At 45.3% G+C, this 24,685-nt stretch overlaps 1 protein-coding gene across 4 annotated transcripts; it reads right to left on the reverse strand.

Moving 5' to 3' along the window:
• Positions 1 to 12,456: 12,456 nt before the first annotated feature.
• On the reverse strand, positions 12,457 to 18,072 carry Ndufs5 (NADH:ubiquinone oxidoreductase subunit S5). 4 transcript variants are annotated; one of them, NM_001437050.1, is given in 3 exon segments: positions 12,457 to 12,670; positions 15,645 to 15,862; positions 18,003 to 18,072. In NM_001437050.1, coding segments are annotated over 2 exon segments (321 nt in total). In that variant the 5' UTR covers positions 15,861 to 15,862; positions 18,003 to 18,072; the 3' UTR covers positions 12,457 to 12,565.
• Positions 18,073 to 24,685: the final 6,613 nt, after the last annotated feature.

The raw sequence follows: 24,685 nt of genomic DNA on the forward strand, positions 1-24,685 counted from the left end.
GAGCAACTCAGGAGATGCAGAGAGAGAGAGAGAGAGAGAGAGAGAGAGAGAGAGAGAGAGAGAGAGAGAGGCGCCAGACTGAATCAGTCAGCTTGGAGAGGATTCTAAGCCAGCCCAACTGAGTTAAACCAGCCAGCCAGCGATCAGAAAGAACTAGAAAGGGTGAGCTTATTCATCAGTAAAGTCTCAGACACTGAAAACATTCTAGGCCTAGATTAGATTGTAACGAGGCTAGAAGCTTCCAGGACTAGGTCTAGGTTAGCAGACAAAGGCAGTATGCATCGAAGATGACAATTACACCAGGAGAATTAAAATACTTTTACAGGTATTGGTTGGTATTACAGAGGACCAGGATCCTGTTCCCAATATCCACATGGCAGCTTACAACCATCGGTAACTTCAATCCAAAGGGATCCGACTCCATCTTGTTTCTAGGGCACTGCATGCATGTGGTACACAGACAGACACTCAGGTGAAATGCTCATACACATAAAATAAAACATAAACAAACTAATAAATAAATGGAGGACTGGAGGGATGGCTCAACATGAAGAGCACTGCCTGCTCTTCAAGAGGACCCCACTTCAATTCCCAGCAACCACACGGCAGCTCACGGCATCTGTATTTCCAGTCCTAGGGGATCCAATGCCCTCTTCTGGCCTCTGTGGGCCCCAGGAATGCAGGCGATGCACAGACATTCATGCTGTACATATAACATAAATAAAGAAGCAAAAGATGTAAAGCGAAGCCAGGCATGATGTCACACACCCTTAATCTCAGCACTCCAGAGACAGAAGCCGGTGGATCTCTGAGTATGAGGGCAGCCTGGTCTACATAGTAAGTTCCAGGATTGCCAGGGCAACACAGGAAAACCCTATCTAGAACACAAAATGAAACAAACAAAGAAAGAAATTAAGAGGAAAAAGAAAAGCAGACTATAGTGGAGTAAGGATGTCGGCAGTTAGGTCGTGTGTTACCACAGTTCACACTGGAACTGTGCACTGGCCACTCACTTGACGGCGTGTAAGATACTTATTTACCCAAATGTCACTGTGAACCCTGGAGAGACTCTGACATTATGACAGGATGTCATGAAGTGACAGGAAATTGTCAGCCCCTTTATAATCTTACGTTCTATGTTATGTGATGCATGTGGATCACCATTGACTGAAACATCCTTAGGTGTCCAGGACTGAACTGATCGATGGAGACTCTTTCTCTCTTGTTTTTGGGTTTGTTTGTTTGTTTGTTTTTAACAGGGCTTCTCTGTGTATCCCTGGCTGTCCTGGAATTTGCTATGTACACCAGGATGGTCTCAATCTTACAGAGATCTGTCTTCCTTTGCCTCCTGAGTGCTGGGAAGTACTTCTTCCCTGAGACATTTTTTTCATTTATCCCAACTAAGCCGGGGTTGGTAACAGAGACTGCGGTACTGCCATATAGGGCTGCCATAGGGACAGCCATGATTTTGCTTGGAGGAATGTGGACTCCGGGATTTCTGGCTTAGGAAAGCAGTAGAGTACTTTAAACTGGGCTTAATGGTCCATACTAGTAGGGGGATAGAAGACAGTGGTGCTGAGGGTGATTGAACTGTGGGGATGCAGCTCAAAGTGTTTCAGAGAAGAATATTAGTATGTGACCTAGAGACCCTTCTTACGATGTTTTGACATATAATCTAGCTGCTTTCTGTCCTTGAGCAGAAACGAAATCTGCCTTAGGCTAAATTGAAGCGTTATGGATTAATAACTTTAGCAGAGGAAATCTCTAGACGGTCTAGCATTGACTGTGTTGTTGGGTTATTATTAGCGACTACACTTATGTGGATCTAAAAACCAAACGGAGCAAGCTAAGCAAGGAAAATTATATATAAATACAAAATATAGATTAAAAAGTTTAAAGAAAAACGTGATACTAAATGGAAATAAAGAGAGTGGTGACCTCAGGTCAAGAACCCACTTAGCCAGGCTTCCAACTTGTGAAAAGGAATTTAAAAAAAAAGGGGGGGAGGGAGGAATTACAGAAAGGCTTGCAGCCTAGTGTAGTACGCACATTTAATCCCAGCTCCCAGGAGGTAGAGGCAGACTGGCCTCTGAGTTTGAGCTAGCTTGGTCTACAACGCTAGTTCCAAGACAGCTAAGCTTAGGTAGTGAAGGAAACCATGGAAAACAGAAAGCTGATTGTTTCAGCCCTAGCGAGCAGCAGAACCTGTCAGCTTCAGCCACACAGTTCTGTATTTAGAGTCAAGGATACAAGAAATGGGTCATGGAATCTCCCTCCTCCGCTAAGGAAAGCTGCTGAGGCCAGGCGTGCGTCAGACGTGTCCCTGCACAGAGGCCTGGAAAGGCTATTCTGTGAAGCTGAGAAGGTGAAGCTGGGATTGCCTGGGAAACCCTGAGATGCTGGAGATGCCAGAATTGAGGGATATCTGAGAAAAGCTGCCAATGGGGAGTGGAACCAGCCAGAGAGAAAGAAGTGTGTTGTGGTCAACAAGCCTGAGACTGCTTTGACATTAGACACGGAGATGCAGAGTTGGAGTTTGCCCAGTTGGCTTTTGGTCTTGCTCTGGTCCTCGCTCCCTCCCCTCCCTTTTGGAATAGCAATGCATATTCTATGCCATTATATGTTGGAAGAATGTGACCTGCTTTTTGTGTTTGTTTTGTTTTGGGGTTTTTAAGACAGGGTTTCTCTGCGTACCCCTGGCTGTCCTGGAACTCACTTTTGTAGAGTCCATTAGCCTCAAGCCTCAGAGAGCTGCTCACCCCTCCTGAGTGCTGGGACTAAAGGTGTGCGCTGCCACCAGGCTTATAGATAATTTTTTTTTTTGGCCTTTTTAGTTAGTGTCTCAGGTAGCCTAGGCTGGCCTTGAACTTGCTATGAGGCCAAGGATGTCCTTAAACAGTTTGTCCTTGTGTCTCATCTTCCCAAACGATGGAATTACAAACCTGTGCCTAGTTTTTCCTAATGTTTTATTGTGTTTAATTAAATACCCATGGGTCCAGGTATGGGATCTGTACAGGAGTCCCTGAGGAGGCCAGAGGTGTGAGATGCTCCTGGGTTGGAGTTTAGTTGGTCATGAGCCGCCTGACATGGGTGCTAGGAACTGAGCCAGAGTCTTCCTCAGGGTGGTTTATGTTCTCAATTGTTGAGCCGTCTCTCCAGTCCCACCAAGGAGAGTTTTGAAACTGAATTATCAATTGTGTGTGTGTGTGTGCTCATGTGTATATATGCATGTGTGCTTGTGTGTGTGTGTGTGTGTGTGTCACACACATGTGTGAGACAAGGTAAGCTTGTGGAGGCCAGAAGATGATTTTTTTAGAGCTGGTTCTCTCCTTTGCCCTGTATACATGTTCTAAGGACTGAGCTCAGGGTGCCACGTTTCCACAGCAAACACCTTCTCTTGCTGAGCCATCTGACTGGCTCCTTCTTATTGATTTTTTTTTTATTTCTTTTTTTTTTTTTCAGAGCTGGGGACCGAACCTAGGGCCTTGCGCTTGCTAGGCAAGCGCTCTACCACTGAGCTAAATCCCCAACCCCTTCTTATTGATTTTTAAAAAGTATGTCAGGAAGCGCAAGGCCCTGGGTTCGGTCCTCAGCTCCGAAAAAAAAAAAAAAGAAAAAAAATATATAAATTTAAAAAATATGTCAATAGGTGTTTTGCCTGCATGTATGCTTATGCACTACTTGTGTGGCAGAGGAGACTAGAAGAGGGCACTGGTTCCCCTGGAGCCGAAGAGGGTTGTGAGCCACCATATGAGTGCTGGGAATCCAACTAAGAACCTTTAGAAGAACCAGTGCTCCTAACTGCGGGGCCATCTCTCCAGCCCCCACTAGTTTCCTTTAACATTTGTTTAATTTTTTTTATTACATTAGGATATCATGTATGTGTGTGCATATGCACACATGGAGGACAGCATGTAGGAGTTTGTCTCTCATTTTACTATACGGATCTCAGGTATCTTAGGGTTTTATTGCTGTGAAGAGACGCCGTGACCATGACAACTCTTATTTTAAAAAAAGTTTCAGGGGTTGGGGATTTGGCTCAGTGGTAGAGCGCTTGCCTAGCAAGCGCAAGGCCCTGGGTTCGGTCCCCAGCTCCGAAAAAAAGAAAAGAAAAGAAAAAAAAAAAGTTTCACTGGGGCTGGCTTATAGCTTCATTTGGCGGCACGCAGGCCGACACGGTACTGCGAGTTCTACATCTTGATCTGAAGGCAGCAGAAGGAAACTGTAAACCACACTGGGCATAGCTTGAGCATTTTAAGACCTCAAATCCTACCTTCCCAGTGATACCCTTCCCACAAGGCCACTCCCACTCCAACAAGGCCACACCTCCTAACAGTGCCACTCCCTATGGCCAAGCATTCAAACATGAGTATATGGGGGCCACTCCTATTCAAGCCACCACACCAGGGAACAAACTCAGGTTGTCAGGCTTGGGGGCAGCCCCTTCACCCGCAGAGTCTTCCTTCTCCCTTCCCTTTTCCTGAGAGTTAGATTTGTGGGGTTCTTCTTTTTTTTTTTTTTTTTTTTTTTTTTTTTTGGTTCTTTTTTTCAGAACTGGGGACCGAACCCAGGGCCTTACACTTCCTAGGCAAGGGCTCTGCCACTGAGCCAAATCCCCAACCCCGATTTGTGGGGTTCTTGATGTGCGGAGTGACTTTGGCTTGAGACCAGGATGTTCTGAGTACGGTCAGACTCGGCCTCATTTATATTTGAGTTTACTCCTCCCTCCACGCTGCTCTCCTGGAGGAGCAGGGATGGTATCTCCTAGTGCCAGGAAAGTGCGAAAACTCAGGATCTCCCTTTGGTCTCCACTGGCAGCTGGAGCTGGAGTGGCAGGGGAGTCCTTCTAGGTAACAGGCAGTTTCCACATCATGCGTTTGCTGACAGCATGCTAGCTGGATGTGGGGTAGTACCTCCTTCTGACCCCCTCTTGTGGAACGGCATGGATGGCCTCTTTGCTGGTGGACGTCCTGAGAGGATCTCTGATCACCTGGAGGGGAGGGGCTACCTCACAGTTAGAGTAGCCTATCCTAGGCTTCCTCCTTGGCCCATTAATGGAGTGAGAACCGGACTGGAGTCGAGACGATGCTGTCCAAATGTTATCTGTCTTCTAGCACCTTTCCCGGTCCCTTAACTAGAGGAAGCAGGCTTTCCTCAGGACATTTAGTTGTCACATTGGTGGAAGATTTAGCTTGCTTGTTGTCTCCTGTGCCCATTCTGTCATGTGTGGGGTAAAAAGAACACTCAGGAAGTAAACCCCAAGTTTCTTTGATCCTAGTGTACTAGCAGGTCTGTTTTCTTGTTCATTCTGCCTGTTCTATTTACACAGTGTCCAGCATTTGGCTGTACTTACCAAGAGGACTTGGGAAAAACTTGTCTACTCTGCCTTTCCAGAGGCAGAAACTGCCCTGAATACTTAAAAAAAATTTACCCAGGCATAGTGGCACAGGCCCGGAATCCCAGAAGTGGAGGGAGAATTTGGAGTTGAAGGCCAGTCCAGGGTACACAGTGAGACTTTGTCACAAAACAAAACGTAAACTCAGCATTAAACAACCACACAGATTTTTGATAAAAATGTAGGCTTCTAATCTCTCATGAAACATTGGGAGACATCACCCTAGTCCCTCACTACTGTCTGGAAACAGTCGGTCTAAGCCAGCTACCCCTCCCTGTGGGTGGGGATACCACCTATGCCAGTTTACAAAGTGACCTCACACATCTTCTCAAGGTCCTGCAGAGAGAGCTTGATGCCTCTGTATCAAAACCTGCATCATCCACAGAGGAAGAGATGGCCACAGTAAAGACCGAATGCCCGTCAGAAAGGGCGTTCCTGGCAGGATCCTTAAAGGATTCTGCCACCTCATTGTAAAAACGTTCCCTATCTCCCAGCGTGGCAACTACTAACCACAAAATGTTTTGAGCAGTGGTTGGGGATTTAGCTCAGTGGTAGAGCGCTTGCCTAGCAAGTGCAAGGCTCTGGGTTTGGTCCCCAGCTCCGAAAAAAAGAAAAGAAAAAAAAAATGTTTTGAGCAGTTCCAATTTAAAAGGCAAAATTCCCTTCTCTCTCCTAAAGAAAGAGCTAGCCTATTTCTGTTAAAGGAGTTAAGTCTCCAGACCCAGGTACAAGATATGGTTGCTATGCCCTTTAAGGCAATGGTTTCCAACCTTCCTAATGCTGCAACCCTTTAATACAGCTCCTCATGTTGTGATGACCCCCAGACATAAAACCATTTCTGTGTCCACTTCATAACTGTAGTTTTTCTAAGCTGTGAGTCATAACAAAGTATCTGCTATGCAGGATCTCTGGTTATGACCCCTATGAAAGGGTCATGACTCACAGGTTGAGAGACAGTACTTTAAGGCTTTCTCCCTCTTATGGGTCATCAAGAAGGACTTGTGTTTCTCTGGTAGGGCGGAGTGAGCGGTCTACCTGAAATGATTATTTGTGCCTGTATTTCACCCTTACTGCACTCTGAGTCCCACAACAAGGACCGTTGCTCCATCTGACATCTTAATTCTTCCAGAAAGTGCAGCTGAGGATTAAACTTTGTAGGTGTTTTATTTTTCTTTAAAAATGTATTTATTATATATAAGTAAACTGTAGCTGTCTTCAGACACACCAGAAGAGGGCATCAGATCTCATTACAGATGGCTGTGAGCCACCATGTGGTTGCTGGGATTTGAACTCAGGACCTCCGGAAGAGCAGTCAGTGCTCTAACCACTGAGCCTTGTCTCCAGTCTTAGATGTTATTTAATAACCCTATATTTCTATGGTCAGGCCAGCCTCCCAATAATTGGAGCGGAGTCCTATGAAATTTTAAATCAGCTTTGGCACTTTACTCCAATCTATTTTCCTGTGTGTTAGACTATTTCCCCAGCTGTGCTCTCCAAATACTTGCTGTTGGAGTGTCACCGGGGTTATTTCTGTCTGTCCTTAGGGTCCACTTCTCCTGTCCACATGCTCAAGGTCTATCTTCTCTCATGTGATCTCCTTCTTCCCATTCCTCCTCTCTCTTCCTCCTCTTCTCCTTCACTAGGCCCCTATCTGCAACCCAGCCCAGTAGTTGAAATCTCACCTACCTGTTCTCCCCCGTAGCCACTTTCATGTAACCAATGGCTTTAAATTTGGAAGCAAAGTTTACACAACAAAGACTGGTATACATGGGAATTCGCTTGTAGGGGGACAACCAGATCTTGGGGTACAGAATTTAGTATTTGAATACATAGCAGTACCAGATCACTTAAGGCAGAGCATTTGGCACACAACCCCCAACAAACTTTGTTGTGTGCCTGGTGCTGTGCCTTAAATGACAATGAGGTCAGAAACATGAAAGTAGGTTGGCGCTCTTGCCTCTACCTGGGTAAAAAATCTCTGAGCTGGGGGGCAAGGAAGATGGCTCAGTAGATAAAAATTCTTGCCAGGAGAACACGAGAACCCAAGTTTGCATTTCCAGAACCCACTAGAGCCTCTTGGGTATTCTTGTCAAAGGACCAACTAACCATAGCTGTGTGGGCACATGGCCTCTTCTCTGTTGATCTCAGTTTATCCTTCCCTATGCCATCTTGCTTGCTACTTCTCTGTAGGGAGCTCTGACATCGGGAACTCTGAGTCCCCCAGTTACGCTATTCACTCTGTGTGTGTGTGTGTGTGTGTGTGTGTGTGTGTGTGTGTGTGTGTGTGTGTTATTCTGCAGTCTTTATTAACTTGGATATTGTGTGAGAATATACTGAGTCTGATACTCAATAATAAAGTATGAGTCTTTGGTAGAACACTGTCATTTTAATACAATTTTCCTCACTTCTTTCCTCATCTTACCTTTAAGACTGGGTTTTTCTGTAGCCCTGGCTGTCTTGGAACTCACTCTGTAGACCATAGACCATGCTGGCCTCTAGACATCTACCTGCCTCTGCCTCCCAAGTAATGGTGTGCACTACTCCTTTTTTTTCTTTCTTTTTTTGTTCCACAAACAACTTTTTACTGGTTTTGATGTTAATTGCTTTCACCATTGTTTTGTAGCTTTTTTTTTTAAGATTTATTTGTTTGTTTCATGTGAGTACACTGTCCCCATCTTCAGACACACCAGAAGAGGGCATCGGATTTCTTTACAGATGATTGTGAGCCACCATGTGGTTGCTGGGATTTGAACTCAGGACCTCTGGAAGAGCAGTCAGTGCTCTCAAATGATGAGCCATCTCTCCAGCCCATTTTGTAGTTTTCAAGCTGCCATTTTGCAATTTGTTTTGTTTGTTTTTTTTTGAAAGAGTCTTAAAATGTAGCTCAGGTTGGGTTGAATTCCAGATCCTTTTCCCTCAGTTTACACAGGTTATTTGTTTTGTTCTTAAATTTACTTATTTTGAGATATGGTCTCAGCCCTAGATGGCCTGAAAGTCTCTATGTAGACCAGGCTGGCCTGGAACTCAGATTCACAGAGATCCTACTTCTGTCTCTGAAGGGATAAAGGCATGCAACATGGCCCGCCCCCTGTAGAACAGCATTTTCTATGTATTCTAGCAGACTGACTTGGAAATCTCCATCCTTCTGCCTTAGCTTCCTGAGCACCAGAATCATGTATGTGCTCCACGATTTCTAGTGTACTATTTAGAACTTTATTTATTTACGAGTATGAGTGTGTATCTGTGTATGCGCATGGGTGCAAATGCCAACAGAGGCCAGAAGAGGGCATCAGATCTCCTGGAGCTGGATTTACAATTAATTTCCAGTTGCTCAGTGGTGTTGGTGCTGGGAACCGAACTTGTGTCCCCTGGAAGAACAGCAAGCTTTTTAACCACTGAGCCTTATCTCCAGCCCCTACACATACATTAGGGGTCACAGTAAATATCAGGTGTCTTCCTAAAGAACTCTCCACTTTTTTTTTTCCTTTGAAACAGGGTCTCTCTCTGCAGCCCTGGCTGTTCTGGAACTGAACTCACTTTGTAAATCTTAAACTCACAGAGATCCTCCTGCCTTCACCTCCCAAGTGCTGAGATTAAAAGCATACACTACCAGAACCATCTACCACGGCTTTTTATGTGAGTTCTGGGAATCTCAGTTCACAGCTCATGAGGCAAGACTTTTCCATTGAAACATAGCCTCAGGAAAATGCCTAAAATATCTAAGACCTTAAACCTTTGCAGCATTAAATCCAGAGGAAACATCATCCCCAGCATCAAGAAAACAAACACAGGCATTTTACTTGTGAGAGGTGCACAAAAGAAATCAAAATCACACAAGACAGAACAGTGGTTGCCAGGGGCTCTGGAGAAAGGGAATGGCCCTCTAATGAGGAAAGTTTCCATTTTAGAAATAAGAGTCCTAGAAATTGATGCTGTTGCTCTGGTGATGGCTGCGCGGCAATATGAATGCCCTTAATACCACCCAACTGCCATTCAAGGGAAGAACTGGGAAGGAAGACGACTGGGGATTGGACCAGTGCCTCACACGTACTAAGCAAGTTCTGTGTTCGTGTACTATATCCCTAGGCCAAATTAGCAAATTAAATATGTATGGGTGTTTGGCCTGTAGGTATACCTGCATACCGCTGTGTGTCTGAGGCTATGGGAAGCTTAAGAGAGGACATCAGGCTTGGAACTGAATTACAAACAGTTGTGAACTATGTTGGTGCTGGAATTCAAACCTGGGTCCTCTGGAAGAACAACTAACCGGTGCTCTCAACTGCTGACCCCTCTCTTCCAGATATATTTTTTAAATATCTGAGCTTTGAGAGAGAGAGAGAGAGAGAGAGAGAGAGAGAGAGAGAGAGAGAGAGAGTGAGTGTGTGTACCATATAAGAAGGTATGGACTCTTGAAGAATTGGAGTTATAGGAAGTTATAAACTGCTTGATGTGGGAGCAAAGAAACAAACCCAGGCCCCCTGCAAGAGCAGCAATTATCTTTAAAGCTGACTCATCTCTCCAGCCTCACAACTGAAATGTTTAAAAGGGCAGAAAGATAGCTAGTGGGTGTGGTGGTTTATTCTTAAAATCCCAGCATTTAGTATGATCAGGAAGGAGGAATGTTGTTGTAATAATATAAAAAATAAAATGCTGTCTTTTATCCCCGACTAGGTCCGGTACCGGAGTGCCCCAAGGTATCTGCTAGACATCTTAAGTCTCAGTCAGCAAAGCGTCTCACCCGCTCTGCTCCATCCCATAGCACACCGCCCAAGGCCTCTCTCTGAGCCTGGCAGCAATCTCTCTACCTATCTAGTTCCCAAGGCAGGTTTCCATGCCAGAAACACACACTCCAACTGGATGGTGTCCCAGACCAGCCACCACACACTCTCCCAAACTCAATTCTCCACATGAAAGAACGCAGTAACCTCTGACCCAACTGATAAGATATAATTGCCCACCTAAACATACAAAGCCCAGACACATTCATCCCTTAAGAACATTCATAACAACGTGTAAAGGTACAGCGTGGAATCTTAACGTCACCTCCCTGTTCTCTCTGCCACGGCTACCCTCCGTCTCCTCCTCTTCCTTCAAACTTTTCTCCCGCCCATCCGTCCTTCTCATCCAACGGCAGGCCTCATTCTATCTTGTACCTGCCAACAACAGAGTCAACCTGGCCTAGTGATACTACCTCAAGATAAAACAAGAAAAGCAGGGTTAGGTTGCCTGCCTAACAGCCAATGCTGGGTCTGGGTTTGGGCAGATGGCTCATTGGTTAGGAGCAGCTGCTGCTTTTGCATAGAATTTAAGTTCAATTCTCAGCACCTGCATGGTGGCTCACAACCATCCATAACTCTAGTTTTAGGGGATCTAATGTCCTCTTCTGACTCCTGGGGAACATCACACAGCCACACAAACACACACACACAGAGGCAATACATAAAATAAATGAATACGTCTAATTAAAAAAAAAAAACAGCAGCACTGGGATGGAGAGATGGCTCAGTGGTTAAGAGCATTGGCTGCTCCTCCAGAGGTCCTGAGTTCAATTCCCAGCAACCACACGGTGACTCACAACCATCTGTGATGGGATCTGATGCCCTCTTCTGGTGTGTCTGAAGACAGCTACAGTGTACTTATATATAATAAATAAATACATCTTTAAGAAAAAGAAGCACCGAGTTTGATCCCTAGCACACCGGAAAACTAGGGGTAGTGTGTATACTATTGACATTTTTGTTACACCACACTCAGCTGGTACACATTCCTACATGTAAGGCAAAACAAAAACCACACAACCCACAAAACATCCACCCCCTACCCCAGTCTGAATTTCTCTCATCTTTTAAATGACTTATTTCACATGTATGCATGTTTTGCTTGTATGTATATGTGTGTACTTCATGTGTGCTCAGTGCTGACTCTAGAACATTGGATCCCCTGGCATTAGAGGTGGCAGTGAGCCATCACGTGGAGCTGGAAATGAACCAGTGTGTGCTGGGCAAGGTTTTAACTACTACTCAGAGGGCACAGGTAGGTGGATCTGTGAGTTTTAGACTAACATGGTCTACACAGCAAGGTTCAGTATAAGCAGGGTTAAACAGAGAAACTATTTCAAATAAGAATAAAACTCCTGTACAGGAATTTGGGACTTTTTTTTTTTTTTTTTTTTTTTTTTGGAGACAGTCTCTAAGAGAACATTCTGCTTGCTCTCTTAAATAAGTTAACATGATTGAAGTATCTCATATACAGCAGGCCTTTAGAAAATAATATTTTTAATATTAACTTTTAATGTATGAGGTCAGGCATTTCTAAATGCACAGAATAACTGTGGGCACTGAAATGGCCCAGAGGAGAGCTAAAAGTGCCCATCATCAAGCCTCAAGACCTGTATTTGACCCCTTGGACCCACATAGTGGAAGGAGAGAACCAATCAATACAGGCTGCCCTCTGCACTCCATACTAGACCTGCATGCCCACACATGTGCCCAAAATAAATTAAATCAACTAAAAGAACTTATTAAAAATAATTGTGAGTAGGGCACTGCGGCTTCTGCTTATAATCCCAGTACTCAGGAGACTCAGGAGCAGGACACCTGTCTACAGGGTAACCCTCCCTGCCTCGTTGGTCCTCCCCACAACGCTGGAGTAAGCTTATGGGAGACACGGTGCACTTGTGACAGGCTTAGGAGAACTTATGCTACTTCTCAAGAAGGGAATTTGTAGAAGGAACACAGGAATAACTGTGACCTTCCTCAAAGGATGTTCCCACACCTCAAAGAGTTCTCTGAAGATGAGTAACATCTTCTGCATTGAAATAACCTTGAACAGACTGCCCTATGAAACAGTGGTCACTGAACTACAAACTCCTAAGGCTGTTATCAAAGGATGTAGGATAATAAAAATGAGCCTTGTTATGCAAATTGCACTCTAATGCTGGCTGCCTAGAGTCACCATCCCCCTAGCCAGTTTGGGCTTCAGTTCTCCAGGCATTCATCAGGAGAGGCAACTAGGACAACCTTTCAGCCCTGAAAAACATGCTCAAAAGAAAACAGACTAAGTTTCTAGGTTGAGTAATTCTTTATTTGTACATACTTGATGAAGGTGCTTCCCTTAAACATTCTCTCCAGCGGAAAACAGAGCATGGAGAGCAGCTTCTAGCTGCTCTGCTCAGGGCCTGGGCTCCTCCTTGCCCAAATGGTGAGGCGGAGGGGTGTACTTCCCCTCTTTCATCAGCTTCTCCCGCTGTTTCTTGATTTCATGCATCCGCCTTATCTGTCGAGGATAAGAATGGCATTAAGGCAAAGGGAAACAGGACCCAGAAAGTGAGAGCTCGAGTCTGTGGCTCTCCTTTGTTTCTTCTGTTTTTAAAACTTCCCAGCTGGGAACAGTAGTACATGCCTTTAACCCAGCACTCAGGAGGCAGACAGAGGCAGGAGAATCTCTGCGAGTGAGTTCAGCCTGGTCTACAGAGCCAATTCCAAAGAGAACTCAAAAGTCAAATAAAATCCTTGTGCTGGGACCTTAACCCAAAGCTTTGTACAGTGAGGTAAATGCTGCCTGGACCTAAAGTGTATCCTTTTTCCAAAAGATTTTGTGTGTGTGTGTGTGTGTGTGTGTGTGTGTGTGTGTGTGTGTGTGTGTATGTGTGTGTGTGTTCACTTGCGCAAGAGCGAGCAACCACAGAAGTTGAAAAGAGGGCATCAGATCTGAGAACTGAGGGATGGCTGTAGCCACTTGGCACACTTACTGGGAATTGAATTCAGATCCTCTGAGAGAGCAGAAAGTGCTCTTAACTGCTGAGCCAACCTCTAGTCCACTAAATTAATCTTTAAAGAACTAATTGAAAAAACAAAAGAATCAACTGGAAATCTCTTTGAAACTTTTTTTTTCTTTTTTTCGGAGCTGGGGACCACGAACCCAGGGCCTTGCGCTTGCTAGGCAAGCGCTCTACCACTGAACTAAATCCCCAACCCCTGAAACTTTTTTTTTAAGATTTATTTATTTATTATATATAAGTACACTGTAGCTGCCTTCAGACACACCAGAAGAGGGCATCAGATCTCATTACAGATGGTTGTGAGCCACCATGTGGTTGCTGGGATTTGAACTCAGGACCTCTGGAAGAGTAGTCAGTGCTCTTAACCGCTGAGCTATCTCTCCAGTCCTTCTATCATCTCCTTATTAATTAATTAATTAATTAATTAATTTTTTTTGAGACAGGGTTTCTCTGTGTAGTGTAGGCTGTTCTGGAGCTCACTCTGTTGACCAGGCTGGCCTCAAATTTAGAGGTCTACCCTTGCCTCCAGAATGCTGGAATTAAAGGCATATACCACTACATCTGACTCAGAATTCTAACATATATAAAAATACACACTTGAAAGCTAATAATTAGGATATTCTCAGTATAAATAAGAAAATGGGTAATTGTAATACTACTAAGAGATACATTTGTGGGCTTGTGAGCTAGCTCACTGGGTAAAGGACCTTGCCCATGTAATCCTGAAGTCCAAAGTTCAATTCCTCAGACCCACATGATAGAAGGAGAGAATCAACTCCACAAAGTTGTCCTGTAACCTTGACCATGAACCACTGCTCACCCAGTGAAGGCAGGTATACAGAGAATATCTTGTGTATTGTATGGATGGATCACCTGTCAATTTAAAAGTCTATGGCTTATGGCTTAGCCAGGAAATAGAAGGTGGGCCATCCAGAAGGCAGAAAGAATTGTGGGATAGAGCCAGGCAGGAGATGCACTGGGAAGATGTGAGGAGATGAGGGCATGGTGCCTGAGCACAGGCAACCAGCCACGTGGCAGAGTACAGGCTAGAATAATGGGATCTGCTAAGTCATATCAAGTCAGAGAAAGCCTAGCTATACAGCCAAGGTATTTGTAAATATATTTTGAGTTTGAGTCTTATTCCTTCCAAGTCTGGTTTCTCCACTGAAAAAACAAAACAAAACATCAAAAAACAACAACAAAAACCTTTTTTTTAAAGAGACAGATCTGACTCTGTATCCCTGTCAGCCTGTAGCTTACTATGCACTGATGGGATTAAAGATACCACCACACCACTCACCTGCTAAAACTTCTTGATCCAGGTAACTTGGCTATAAATTTAAAAGAAATCTAGATTTTTCTCCCTGAACTCAAGAGATAAAATAAATTTAGCTAGGTATAGTGGTATACACCTTGAATCCCAGCACTCTGGACCTTGAGGCAGGCATTTCTGAGTTCAAGGCCAGTCTGTTCTATAGAGTGAGCTCCAGGACAGCCAAAGCTGCATAGGGAAACCATCTGAAGCAAGTAAGCAAACAAAAAACCTAATCAATCAAACAACAACTCTATTTGCAGGTGTAGCTGCAACATAGAAACAGGCAAAATGATGGCCTACAGCCAATGTCTCCTTCTCTAAGATTAGGGCCCACATGTTATGTAATTCATTCAGCTAAGACTTTCCCTCTCTGAACCTCTGGTCAAATTTGCCTAAAGCAATGTCATCAATGAATGCCTCCACCTTCCTCACAAACACATCCAGTTGGTCACTGGATGTTTACTGTGCTAGATCTACAGGGAGTGACAGCTTCCCCAATGAGGGCTTGATGACTGTGAAACGGTCCCACCCCAAAGTTTTCTTTTTAATTTTGTAAAAAGTATGTTACATATATGGGTGTTTTGAATGCATATATGTCTGTGTCTGTGCACTGCAAGTGTGCCAGGTGTGTGTGGAAGCCAGAAGATGGGGTCAGATCCACGGGGAATGGAGTTACAGGGAGTGGTGAGCTGCCCTGTGGTCACTGAGACAGGACGAGCAGCCAATGCTGCTGATTGATGAGTCATGAGCCATCTCTCCAGCTCCATGCAAAACTTTTCACGAATGGCCAACCACAGCCAGTGTGAATCCTTGCTTTAGAGATAACTGGAAAGACAAGGGCCTAAATAGACACACGATTCTGGTTATAGCAGAAGACAGGCTAAGAAGAGGGAAGAACAGGCCCTCCTCAGATCCAAAGGGTCTTAACTGCCTCAGTGCCAGGAGTCTTCCCAGTCACAAGTGAGCAGCCACTGCCCAAGGATCAGCTGGACAAACTGCATTTGGCCCAGGGGACTAGGGATTTAGTGACAGTGACAGAACTTACCTAGCATGTACAAAGCCCTGGATTCAGTCCCCACCAGGGCCAGAACAGGGAGTAAGAGGGAGGGGAGGGAAGTAATTTAGCCTAGCCCCCACACCCATTATTTTCTCACCGTTTTGAACCGAAGAAAGCATTCTTCAAAGTCTTCATACTCTATCTTGCACTCTTTTTTAGCCCGGGTAGCACCGATCCCATGTGCGCATTCTATCCACTCCTTTTCAAACGCGTGGCATCGAGCGGCATTCTTGTAAGGCTGCTCAGCACTTAGGAATATAAAGTGTCGATCTAGGCTAATGCCCAGCCTTTTCTGCACATCAAGGAAAGGCATGACTGTAAACGAACACAAAGGAAATGAGAGTGTGATAAAAAACGAGATAGCGAGTCTGTGAAGGCCAAGGCCCCAGATTTCTTCTTACCAAACTTTTTGGTTTTTTGAGGTAGCATCTCATCTAGCCCAGGCTACCTTTAAGTCACACTGTAGTAAAAGATGGCCTTAACTTCCTCATTCTCCTGTCCCATCTTCCAAGTGCTAGGATCACTAAACATTTTTATTAGATAGGTTCTCCTGGAGTTACTTGGGGGCTTTCACAAAACTTATGGAATAAGAAACTAAAATTCATTTGTTAAAAGATTTATTTATTATACATAAGTACACTGTGGCTGTTTTCAGACACACCAGAAGAGGGCACCAGATCCCATTACAGATGGCTGTGAGCCACCATGTGGTTGCTGGGATTTGAACTCAGGACCTCTGGAAGAGTAGTCAGTGCTCTTAACTGCTGAGCCATCTCTCCAGCCCTTAATTTTTCCATATATAAGAATATTTTTGTCAAGGGTGAAAAAATTGTTTTGACTCAAACAAAAAAGCAAAACCAACACCCCCCCCCAAAAAAAAACAACCACCAAAAAAAAGGGGGGAGGGGGCTGGAGAGATGGCTCAGCGGTTAAGAGCACCCGACTGCTCTTCCAGAGGTCCTGAGTTCAATTCCCAGCAACCACATGGTGGCTCACAACCATCTGTAAAGAGATCTGATGCCCTCTTCTGGTGTGTCTGAAGACAGCTACAGTGTACTTATATATAATAAATAAATCTTTAAAAAAAAAGGGGGGGGGAGGGAATAAGAAGTAATATAAGCACACATTTATTTATTTACATTGCTCCAAACATTCTCTCCATCCCAACCTAGATGACATGTCTTTTCGGACACTCTCTTCTGTCTCTCCTTTCCTAGTAGTCGTCTGTCCTAGGCTGGAGAGATGGCTTAGAGGTTAAAAGTGCATGCTGCTCTGGCAGAGAACTCACACTGGACTCTCAGCAACCACTTTGGGTGGTTTACAACTAACTGTAGCTCCAGCTTCCAGGGCATATGGTGTCTGTGGCTTCGTGGAGCAGCTACACGCACATGCAACAGTCATTCATCCACACATAACTGAAACTTAACAAATTTTAAAAAGTATTTTGTCCATTACTGTAAGACTATTTATTTCTATGTTTTTCCAACTGGTTTTCTGCTTTGAGAGCAAAATCGAGCAGACGCCAGTTAACTGCTAAAAATAAATGAACAAGTCAAATTAAAATTAAAAAAAAAATCAGGAAATTTCAAACAACTTACATGTACAACTATAAAGAAATGGATGGATTCTGGTGCTCAGTAGAATATGACAGACATTAAACAAAAAGGACATATGGAAAATACAAAATAAAGTTGACATAGAACGAAATAATTCCAAATGACAAAAGTGCTTAAGACTGGAAAGCAAGACACCACACACACCAACATCATCCTGTACGCAGAAATTTGGGGGCGAATTTAATTTATAAAGTTCCCTTCCGTTCTTTTAGTCATTTACTGTGTGTGTTACAGGCAAGTAGGGGAAACAGCTCATCATAAGCACTAAAGACCCACGCCGGAAACCTGAGGAAGGATTCAGGGCAGGAAGCCCTCGGGAGAATAAAAGTCCCAGAACCCACACAATTGCGCGCGCGAGCACGCACACACGCACGCAAACGCACACACGCGCACACGGGCAATGACAACAGAAGTTCCAATCTGGAGCGGCTGCTCAGTCAGGTGCACAACAGGAAGAAAGCAGAGGTCTCAGGAGATTGGGGATCAAAATCAGTATGGAGCGCACGCCTTTAATCTCAACCCTTGGGAGACAGAGGCAGGTGCTTCTACGTTGAGTTCAAGGCCAGCTTGGTCTATACAATGAATTTCAGCCAGGGCTACACAGAAAAACCATGTCTCAAAACAAAAAAGGAGCGGGATGTCAGGGTAGGAAGGAGGCCAAGGCAGGAGTCCGGCAGAGGGCGGAATCACTCTGGAGGGCTGGAGGGGACCGAGTTGTGGGATGAAGGGAAGGCAGGAGGACACGCCCGGACCTGGGTCACCCACGAGAGGAAATTTGTCTAGGAGCAATCCCTAGCGAACCTTCTTGGCTGACCGGACACAGCAAGCGCCTACCGCACCTCAGCAATGCCCTTCTCAGGTCCCTGGGCGCAGCTCACGACCGCCGGCTTAAGGAGGACGCAGACGCCTGCCGTAAAGGACGCCCGCGGTGCGACATCTACAGAGCGCGACGCCGTAAATCGACCGCCGGCCTTGTCCCTGCGGCAACCAGGGAAACCAAGCAGAGCGGTTTGCGCCTGCGCAGCCAGCGGCCGGATAAACTGACTTTTCCTCGTGCTACTGTGCCAGCAGCACTGTCATGACAGTTGATTGTTGTGCTACTTGAGCAAGGTCACACTTGAGAAAGAGTATTGCTTCCCTCGCCCTAAGAAAACGTAGTGGTTAAAGCTCGTGGGCCGTGACCCCAAAACTTGGGTGACTCTCCCAATCTCCCCGTGACTGTTTTCTTTTCTGATAATAAACATAATGGCTGGCTGAAGAGACAGCTCAGAGGTTAAGAGCATGTGTTGCTCTGGGAGAGGCCCCCGGTTTAACTCTAGATTCGGGGGACCCAACATACTCTTCTAACTTCGGCAACACCAGGAGTACATATATGGGTGCACATACAAGAAGACCAAACGCTCGCACATAAAGTAAATCTTAAAAGAAAGATAATAGCGCCTGGCGGAGTGGTTCACGCCTTTAAATCCCTGAATTTAAGAGACAGGAGCAAGTAGATCTCTATGAGTTCTAGGCCAGCTAGGGCTACATAGTGAGATCTTGTTTCAAACAAACAAACAAACAAGCAAACAGCTGTAAAACTGCTATAGGGACTTCCTTATACTGTGACAGGATGAAAAAAGTTCTCTGAAGAAAAAACGTTCTTTGATGTATTAGCTGACATCTGCATCAAAGCAATCAGAAAGCTGAAACAGGAGGCTGGCTCCTGTTGCGTTCAAGGCTGGCCTGGGCTATAAGGCAGATGCTGTGTCTCTGAATTAACAATTTCTGGAGAAAATTCCCAAAGTCCATGTGATGGGTTGAATAGGAATGGCCCCCATAGACTCACATGTATGAATGCTTGCCTCATAGAGAGTGGCTCTATTAGGAAGTGTGGCCTTGTTAGCGTAGGTGTGGCCTTGTTGCAGGAAGTGTGTCACTGTTGGGGAGAGATTTGATGTCTCATGTGCTCAAGCTAAGCCTAGTGTGGATTAGTCTCCTCATGCTGTCTGCTGATCAAGATGTAGAACCCTCAGCTCCTTCTCCAGCACCATGTCTGTCTGCATGCCTCCGTGTTTCCCGACATGGTGATAGAGGACTAAACCTCTGAAACTTTAAGCCAGCCCCAATTAAAGGGTTGCCTTGCCGTGGTCATGGAGTCTTTTCACAGCAATAGAAACCCTAGTAAGAGAGTCTGCGGGGCTGGGGATTTAGCTCAGTGGTAGAGCGCTTACCTAGGAAGCGCAAGGCCCTGGGTTCGGTCCCCAGCTCCGAAAAAAAGAACCAAAAAAAAAAAAAAGAGAGAGTCCGAAATTCATCAATCTCATTCAATCACTCCAACTTGCTCCACCCACCCCCTTCCATCCACTGGGCATTCCACATGTAATCGGTTTCAGTTCGATTAGAGTTGTCTGAGCACTCGATCTGCGTCCAGCCAAATAGTGGCTTTTTATAGAACCATGCTCACAGAGTTCTAATTGGAAGGAACTGATGGCTACCCGTTCCAACCCACTGATGGCCGCCCTTTCCAACCCACCCATCTCCTCATGCCACCATGAGGCCTGCTTTGAGGTCTCATATGCTCAAGGGCCATCAGGCAACTAGCCTGCAATCCTGGGGCTAGAACCCAGGGCGCCATAGGCTAACACATGCTTTATCACTGAGCTACACCTCCAGCCACCCGTGTGTTCTTGTTTCTCGGTGGTATCATCTTTCCAGTCTCTTAGGCAGGTAAAGTCAGATTCCTTCCACAAGTTTCCAATTATTTCTCACTTCCAATGAGAACAGGATCACTATAAGAGACTATGAAGGCATGTGATCAATGACAAATGATCCTTGGTTGGTAACAGCAGTGGGAAGTGGAACTGGAGCCCTGTGCTCTGTCTGAGGGCAGAAACATATAACTCCATCTCTCCATCTTATTGCTATGAGAGAATTAAGGCATCAAATCTTTAAATCTTGCTCTTTTGGGTTTTTATTTGCTTTTTTTTTTTTGAGACAGAATTTCTCTGTATAACTGCCCTGGGACAGCTTTGTAGAGCACACTAGCGTTGAGCTCACAGAGATCTATCTGCCTCTGCCTCCCCAGGGCTGGGATTAAAGGTGTGTGCCACTACTCCTGGTTAAATCTTGCAAACTTTTAAGAGAAGCTAGAAATCTGCTACAACTCCAAGTATTGTCTAGGCAACTTAACTGACTTTCTACTTTGTCCCAATCTTGTTTATCTTTGATGACAGGATTCCTGTAGGCAAGAAGTCCCTTCTCAAGTGGGTTAGCCATCGTTGGTTGCCAAACAACGTCTAGTTTTACTAATTTACCAGATGCAGGAGAGATTGGAGCTAAGACAGTAGTGGGCAGGGAGACCGCACCTTGGCCAGACTGGCTAGTTATGCATATTTCTTGCCTTCTATTTAAACTCTATCTTCATGTCGGGACCCAGAGGAGGAACTTGGAGCAATCACTGGATCTTTTTGTCCTTCTTTTCAGTGTAACTGCATTGAATAAATCTTGTTCTGCTTTTGCTATAAATTTGGCTCTTTTAGTTATTTTTATTGATAATGAGTAGCTGAACCCTGGCTTGTTGGGGCACAATCGGTCACTTTGACACATGCCATGGTCCCTATTGGGTTGTTGACACTAAGATACAGTCAGATCGTGTGACAACTGATCTGTTATAGAAAGAAGACCCCGGGGCATATAGCATGCCAAGAGAATCCTCCTAGGCATGGATGGCGCTCTGAAGCTCACACAGCATTCACATTCAAAGGAGAGAGCTATTCACTCTGGCAGTGCTGAGTCAATGTTTCAAAAGGCTAAAATTCTTAGGTTTGATGTCCTGTTTACAAATCCCAAATCCTGAGATATACTGTCTCCCATCCCCTCCCAAATTTGTGTCTTCAGTTATCCAGAAACAAAAATTACATTTTGTGTGTGTGTGTGTGTGTGTGTGTGTGTGTGTGTGTGTGTGTGTGTATGTGTGTGTGTGTGTGTTGGTTCCATCCTTCTATCACCCGAATCCAGGGGATGGAACTCTAGGGACTCAAGCAGGATTAACTCAGGTCCTCGGGCTAGGGTGGCAGGTGCCCTTCCCTCGGTGAGCTTTCTCTTGATCTTAAGTTTGTCTCTCTTCTGCCCGATGCTACCACTATCTCCCCTCCTCAAATCCATTCGCACTGTTTGTCTCACCAGCTTCTGATTGGCAATTCCAACCCTTCAGATATTTCTAAGCCCTTCTCAGACCCCGTCAGCCTTATATCCACTGTAGATCTGAATGTGAACAAGGTACCCACCACTGGACATCTCAGACAACAGGGTCCTCACAGGCAACAACAGCCTTTCCTCCTGAGCAAATGCTGGAAACCCACAACTCCAGAGACCAAGCAGGAACTGCATCTGAGTTGTTGCTATGGTGCCCAGGCCTTGGGAATTCTTTATGTTGGGGAGCAAGACAGAGATATGTGTTTGTGGGTCCCCCAGCACTGTGTCCCTTACCTTCCACACCCTCCTCAACACTTCTTCAGAACTGTATGATGAAGTAAAGGACTTTATACTTGACTTCACCTCCCAGACATAGACACCCCAAGACCCTTGTAATGAAAGGCCTGCGGCCCCAGCGCAACCCCTCTGAAAAAAGTTCAGTGGCTGCCAGAGGACCAAGTGAATGGACCTTAATGGTGGTGCAGGGTTATCTCAAGTACCCTCTGTCTACACTCACTGGGCTCTGTCCTGGGCCCATTCACATAATGGAAACTTTAAGGGTCTTACACTATTGTTATGAAGATCTGAACAAAGTGATAGCCTACGAAGCCCAGCCAAGGGAAGCTTTGATGCTGGAAACTCTCAGGCCAGTTATTGAGCTGTAGGGCAGAAAGCAGGCCCTGTGGAGTCTATTTGGGGTTGGAGCTGACTAAACCAAACCAGGAATCCCTTAAGCAAAGTGAGTGGGAAACAAGGCTGTCAGGCCCAAGATCCCAGAGGCAACTGGAGGCCGGTAGATAGTCTATCCTTAGAGCTCCCCTTGGGAGGCATCCCTCTCTGTGGATGCAAGGCCATCCTAGTCGACGTAGTGAATTCCAGGACAGTCAGAGCTATATAGCAAGACTGTGGCACAAAAACACAAAACAAACAAAAAACCTGAAACTTTTTTTTCAAACCTTATTTTTAATTTCTTTTTTTTTTTTTTTTTTTTTTTTTTGGAGCTGGGGACCGAACCCAGGGCCTTGTGCTTCCTAGGTAAGCGCTCTACCACTGAGCTAAATCCCCAGCCCCTTTAATTTCTTAATTTAATTTCTTAAACGCTTTAACCTCCCTTGTAGCCCACCATCAGACAGAGGTAGCGGACCTGTTTAGATAGGTCCTTTGGAGCAACTCCCGTTTGGAAATGAGCAATTCAGTTCACAGGTTAACAGGCAGCAGCAGCTCGATCCACTCGCAAACACTTCATGGATACACCAGCAGTCCAGTTCTGTTGAGTCAGGTTAGTAACAGGGGTGACATGGCCTCAGCGTTGGCTCAAGTCAGCAGGAGGGACCAGGGAGGAATGCCAGGAGAAGTTCTCAACTGTGCCTTTCTCAGTGATGCAAAGATCAGCAAAGACTCGAGAGCCACAAGCATTGCACAGGTCGCTCTATAAACAAGCCAAATTCACCCTCTTGTCACCGTCCATGAGTCCTATGTATACCCTCCTAATATCATATGTCCTCCACGGGTCTTGTCTTAGCATATGCATCTGTCTTAGCTAACATCACTCTGCCAATCAGCCTGAGTCCAAGAAAGCAGCAAGAAATCTGCAGCACACTACCACAAGTATTTTTTTTTAATTTTTTTATTTTGTATATGAGTACACTCTAGCTGTCCACACCAGAAGAGGGAATCAGATCTCATTACAGATGGCTGTGAGCCACCATGTGGTTACTGGGAATTGAACTCAGGACCTCTGGAAGAGCAGTTGAGCCATCTCTCCAGCCCCCAGAAGTTTTTTGTTGAGTTTCTCTCTATGGAGTCCCAACAAATGCAGCTCAACTATGAAATGTAAAGTGGACAATACATGTATGTTTTTTTTTTCTTTTCTTTTTTTTTCGAAGCTGGGGACCAAACCAAGGGCCTTGCACTTGCTAGGCAAGCGCTCTACCACTGAGCTAAATCCCCAACACCACATGTATGTCGTTAACAAAAAATCCTTCATCATGTGTCCTTTCACATGTTTGCCTTAGCAGAACATCCTCTTTCCTGTGTCTGCTTTAGCTAAATGTTCCTTCAGAGTCTGCCTTAGTCTTTCACCTGTGTCCACTTCGTCACATTTGCCCCAGCAAAACACCATCCACCTGACTTTCCAAAGAACCCTTAAGTTTCCACTTCAACTCCCCTGGGCTGGGAATGTGCCGTGGTTGGTAGAATGTTGGATACCTAGAGTCATAAAAATCCAGGGGTTGGGGTGATGCAAACCTGTAATCTCAGCTCGTGGGAGGTGGAGCTGGGAGGTCGTCAAGATCACCTTCAGACTCAGCAGAAGACAGCCTGGACTACAGGAGACCCTGCTTCCGCTCAAGACTTCCTCTTACGTTAATGTATGGAGCCGCCTCTTGACAGAGCCAACCAGGCATCAACATTCTCCCCATAAATCCACACGCTGCTGGAATCTGGTTTCACAGACCAGCTTCACTATCGAGTCAGCATCCCTAAGGGCCGGTAATTAAACTACTGCAGGGATGCTGCCCCGGCCGGGAACCTTCCCTAGCATACGCTCTGCTTTCCTAGAGGCACACAACCCAAAAGGAAGCAGGGAACTGTTGCTCTTCTGTCCGCTGGACTGCGAGATAGCCTGGAGAAGGCTTAAAGTATGTGTCCCGGGGGTCAAAGGGAGTCCTCGGTCAGTGCGGAGTAGACGTGGCCTTCACTTATCAGTTAGATGAGATAATAAGTGATAAGAGAGCTCAGTGCAGTCTCGGAAGAGTCACCAAGACAAGTGCCTTACAGGATGTGTATGACGCACTGCAGGTGCAGTACACCTCAGAAGTCCTCACGGTCTAATCGCCCAGGTACCATCGATATTACTCGATCTACGGCGCTTGAAATCTTCTATGTGTATCCACACATGTTGAGTGTACACATCTAGGTTTCTTTTTTTTTTTTTTTTCGGAGCTGGGGACTGAACCCAGGACCTTGCGCATGCTAGGCAAGTGCTCTACCACTGAGCTAAATCCCCAACCCCCTAGAGGTTTCTTCTACCATTCTCTGCTCTAAGGCAGTGCCCCTAACCCCTGAACCATCTCTCCAGTCCCTCCCGTGCCAGTGTTTTTGAGAGCTTTAGATAACTTTGACAGGCCTTGAATTGCAGTTGTAGTCTTGAATCTTTCTAGTTCTCAAATGTTGGGTTCACAGGTGTGAGCAAACTTGCCCAATGTATCCATATCATTTCTTGCATTAAAAAAAAAAATCCTTGAGACTAGGTTGTCTGTTATTTTTAATTTTGTGGGTCTTAAGTGTAGGTATATGCATGTTGTATGGGTGCCTGAGGTCGGAGGCATCAGATCCCCTGGAACTG

The sequence above is a fragment of the Rattus norvegicus genome, chromosome 5 (genome assembly GCF_021556685.1).
Source record: "Rattus norvegicus strain SHRSP/BbbUtx chromosome 5, alternate assembly SHRSP_T2T, whole genome shotgun sequence".
Classification (NCBI taxonomy): domain Eukaryota; kingdom Metazoa; phylum Chordata; class Mammalia; order Rodentia; family Muridae; genus Rattus; species Rattus norvegicus.